A 4,901-nucleotide genomic window follows, 5' to 3' on the forward strand; every position below is an offset into this window, starting at 1 on the left:
TTTATCTATTACCGTAGACTTTTCTGTGTGATACAGACTTGTTTATTAAAGTCTTCGACTTTGTGTCGTGTCAACTCTTAGTTGTGAGTGAGATCATCTAAGGGAATCAAGTGCGTAGTATCCTGCTGGGATCAGAGACGTAAGGAGTGCAACTGTACCTTGGATCAGTGTGAGATTGATTGGGGTTCAACTACAGTCCATATCGAAGTTAGTTTGTAGTAGGCTAGTGTATGTAGCGGCTTAATACAATGTGTGTTCAATCCGGAATAAGTCCCGGTGTTTTTCTGCATTTGCGGTTTCCTCGTTAACAAAACTTCTGGTGTCTGTGTTATTTCTTTTCTGCATTATATTTGGTTATATAATTGAAATATCACAGGTTGTCCGTTGAATCGATCAATTGGTAAATCCAACCTTTGGTTTTTGATTGAAATTGATTGATCCTTGAACATTGGTCTTTGGTATCGTTCAAGTGATTTATCTTGTTTTCAATTAGACTCTCAGATTTCTATTTTCTTGAGTAAGTATTGAATCGAGAAAGTGAGATATAACTCTTTGATATACTTTCATTAAGATTGAGTCTAACTGTCTAGTTGATTCTCTTAAAAGTACATTGGAGTTTTTCCATACAGATTGCTAAGCGAAATATTGGGTGTGGTTGTTAGACCCCCGCTTTTTCACTAACCCATGGTATGACCATCTCTTCCGGAACCTTTTATCATCTAATTAGCAACGCAAGGTTTATCCCGACACCAACACGAATCAAAAACTGAGAATAAGATGCATCCTCGGCTGCACCCATATTCTTCTTCAGATGCAAAACATGTATATTTTCCCACAAATGTGATCTTTTAAGAATATAATGTAATTCAATGTCATTTCGAATTATCCGCCTAAAAGTTAATTAAGTACCAGAGTTTAAGGAACATTAAGTATCGCATATCAATATAAAATATATTTTTTTATCTTAAAAGAAAAAAATATGCAATGTACATGCATCGACTGTTCGTCCCCTTGTACGCCTTGGAATCACTGGTAGTACCTGGCGGAATCACCTCCCATGATTAGCATATTTCTACCAAATGGTTCAGCAATCCCAGTGATATCTCTCATCATCTGATCAAATGATTCCAAAGAGTAGCGATGCGTCATTGTAGCTTCATCCCACATAAAGACGGCAGCATGCCTCAAAAGTTTAGCTTCCTCAGATTGCTTCTTTGTACAACACGTTGAAGTTGCTGTTTGTGTCATCGGAAGTTGAAACATTGACTGTGCTGTCCTCCCACCATGTAGCATAGTAGCAGCAATTCTCGATGTGGCTTTTTCTAGCACAATACAATCGTTTTTCCTAACAGCGCCAGAATAGCACGGCAGGGATATGTCTTCCCAGTACCTCTCAGACCATCTATGGAGAAGACTTTACTTTCCTTTCTCTCAATTGCTACCATGATTGTATCGTAGGCCCTATACTGGTCTTCATTCAGCTTTTGGACAGAAAACAGGTCTTCGCCAGATATAGGAATCGACAACTCCTCTAGAATCAGACTCGAAATCTCAAATTCCTCACCCAATGTGCCTATAATCGGAGGTAGATCATACATGTATATATCTTTATCGTGTTGCTTAAATATCAAATTCAACTCGCGAAGAAGAAGATCTGATAAGAATGTCGAGCTTGCATTGCTTGAACTTGAGTAATCCTCGACCATGCTGTTAAAAAAATTCATCCCATAATTCTCTCACGCCTGATGGATTACAAAAGTTCAAGATAGATGAGAATTGTCTTCTCAGAGCAGACAACTTCTTGATTGTTGTTGCTTCGTCCAAAGACGCTCTCGCACTATGATCATTCTCCAAGAATCCTAGTTTTTCGGAAGCTCTCTTGAATGCCCGACATCTCTCTCCATCAACAAACAATAGATCATCAAAACAAGTCGGGACTCTAACGTGGTTCAGAATGTGCCTTACGAACCATATCTCTCTTGCACATGAAGATATTGTATAAACCCTCCCTATCGTCTTCTGTGTACTTCGTCTTCTTCTCTAATTTTTTTGTTTTTGTATCCCAACAGTAGCATTCTGGAAATTCACGGTGTAACAGCTCTGTCTCTCTAGGATCGCGAGCATTTGTCACAAAGAATTATGTCAATGTTGTTCTCAAATTCCTTTCATTAGACAAAATTTTATCCAACGTTTGGTAATCATAGTACTTGATGCTTTATTGGTTAGGAAGATGTATCTGTAATCTCACTACCGAAGGCTAGACCTTGTAAATAGGAAATAAGATATTCCACATTTTCTCTTGAGGACAAACCCATCTTGCATTAATATACCTTGTTATCTCGTCATGGTCTTCTGGATGCACTCTAAAAGATACATAATCCGGACCCTTATACACATACTTGTAAAGATATTTAACATTCTCCAAACTGCTACAAATTTCTAAGTTTATATGCCAATCTAACTTGTATAATAACCAAGGGTTATAAGGCACAATCATCCTATTATCTACTTCAAAACTTTCACTCTTGCATATGCATCGTCCATCATTACGTCTCCTGTAAACATGTTATGCATATTTTCCTTGCACAGTACACTCAGAAAACTCTTTTGGAAAGTTTCTCGTATATTTACCATCTCTCATGCACTTACTACCACATGGACCGTGACATTTTTTCACACTCGTGTAGTTCTAGCTCTTCATCAGAGTCAGGTATTTCTGCTCTCACTATCTTTTCATAATCATCGGGACCTTGTAATTTGTCTTCGTCACTAAATATAATTAACATATGTGTTAGAGCACTTCTCAGTCAAACTCTCAAGTGTTGATATCTCAATCTTGTTTGTCAAGTTTAGTTGATCAAAACTATATACTTTATTTCCAGTCTACTTATAACTATGTCTCAGATTAGGATATAATGTGTAGTTCAGATTTAGACTTCACGGCGTTCACCAATTGAAGAAGAAGATTTACTGAGGAGCTTGGAGGAACTTCATCAACAAAAGGTATGTGGAGACTAAGACTTATGTATCACTCAGAATTCTATTCTCTTATATGTTCTAATGAGACTAAGTTGTATAGATATATGTACTTTGACATTATACACATTTGATATTTCTAGTCGAGTTTATCTCGCTTATCTATTTCTCGAAATATGTGTTCGAAGTTTTTTTATTTAGCTATGTTCATCATATTCTTGACGAGTTTAGTTGGACACAATCTATTTGTTGGAAACTAAATATTATGTCAACAGATGATCATGTGAAAATTGCCTCGAACATCTTATATGATTTGCGTGAGACAGTCATTTGATGTTATCTTGGGAAGTTTCGTATTAATCATTCGATAACTTGAAAATTACTTGAAGCTAATGGTATGTGTGAAATTAGCATTGTCGTTTTCCAAGGATGTTCCAATGATTAAAATGAGAGTTTAGAACAATTTCCCATGTCTGGATACAACAGGGTAAGCATACCTAGTATACGAACTGTATTGTGATGATTCAGGTCCGGAAATCTTGTTTGCGTACCTAGTATGTGAACGGATTTACCTGAGAAGGTCCGAAACACTTGTTTGCGTACCTAGTATGCAAACGGGTTTACCTGAGTTGGGTTCGAAACAGTTGTTCACGAACCGGGTTTGCGAACGGCTTGACTAGACCAAGGTCCGGAGCTGTTGTTCGCGTACCCAGTTTGCGAACACAGTGGTGAAGTTCTAAAATCGGTTATGTATGATTCTCATACTCATGAACTAAAACATTTATGATTTAAGGAATGCAAATTAACTTTGCAAACCGTGGCTTAATGTTCATGAATTAATTCTTGTATAAGTACTTTGTATGATTACGAATCAAACCGATTTTAATTCAATTTGTTCATATATATTTCTATGAGATAGTGAACAATTGAACAACTCTATTTGAAACACAACTAGATTCATATTAATTATCTATCTAGAAGTGTTAGATGAATACGGCTAAGACAAAATTGTTCATACAGATAACTTCGACAAACTGTTATTAAGCCAACTCAATATACACGTTTAGGTACAGTAACCCGTATCTAAATATAAGTATATTTCATTTGTGTGTAATAAGATAAGAAATGATGGAGATCGATTTCTTAATTTCTAAGCATACTTAGCTTGAATCTTAAATCAGGAGTTCATCTAATGGTAAATATTGAATGCTTTGTTACTAAGCTATCTTAGTTTTGATTGTAAGAAACCCTGATTTGAAAGACTATATAAGGGAGAACTCTAGAAACTGGAAAACCTAATCATGACACTTTCTTGTGTCCTAGTTGAAAACTAGAGTCGATTCTCGTTTAACCTAGGTTTTTCAAAACCATTATTAGGTTAACGACTTGAAGACTTCATTTGGGATTCGTGAAACCAGACCCAACTATTTTCTTTGTAGTTGCGTATTCTGATATCACTTGTTCTATCTTATTGAGTTTCATCTTCTCTAAGATTTACTCGATATTTATCTCCGATAGGTAAGATGTAAAAAGTAATCACAACAGTTCTTCGTCTCAGACTCTTGTGATTCCGCAATAACTTCTTCTGTTAATCAGTTAGGTTATTGTGAGGTGACTAATATTTCTAGGCTGCTCTTCGGGAGTATAAGACCGGATTATTAGTTAGTCCATGTTCACCTTGATCTTTGTATCAAAATAAGGAACAAACTGAATAAAGAATAGACATATCTGTGGGAGGCAGATTTGTTTATAAGTCTTCGACTTTGGGTCGTAGTAACTCTTAGTTGTAGGTGAGATCATCTAAGGGAATCAAGTGGGAAGAATCTGGCATGGTTCTAGAGGCATAAGGAACGTGACTGTACCTTAATCGGTGTGAGACTTGGTTAGGTATCAACTACATTACAGTTCGAAGTTAACTTGTAGTA

At 36.4% G+C, this 4,901-nt stretch overlaps 1 protein-coding gene across 1 annotated transcript; it reads right to left on the reverse strand.

Moving 5' to 3' along the window:
* Positions 1-715: 715 nt before the first annotated feature.
* On the reverse strand, positions 716-1,706 carry LOC113333809. The gene is made up of 3 exons (XM_026580213.1): positions 1,391-1,706; positions 1,040-1,322; positions 716-890 (listed from the first exon to the last, which is right to left on the reverse strand). The coding sequence occupies exons 1-3, from the start codon at positions 1,704-1,706 to the stop codon at positions 716-718; spliced, it is 774 nt and encodes a 257-aa protein (XP_026435998.1).
* Positions 1,707-4,901: the final 3,195 nt, after the last annotated feature.

Source organism: Papaver somniferum, unplaced genomic scaffold, assembly GCF_003573695.1.
Source record: "Papaver somniferum cultivar HN1 unplaced genomic scaffold, ASM357369v1 unplaced-scaffold_133, whole genome shotgun sequence".
NCBI lineage: Eukaryota > Viridiplantae > Streptophyta > Magnoliopsida > Ranunculales > Papaveraceae > Papaver > Papaver somniferum.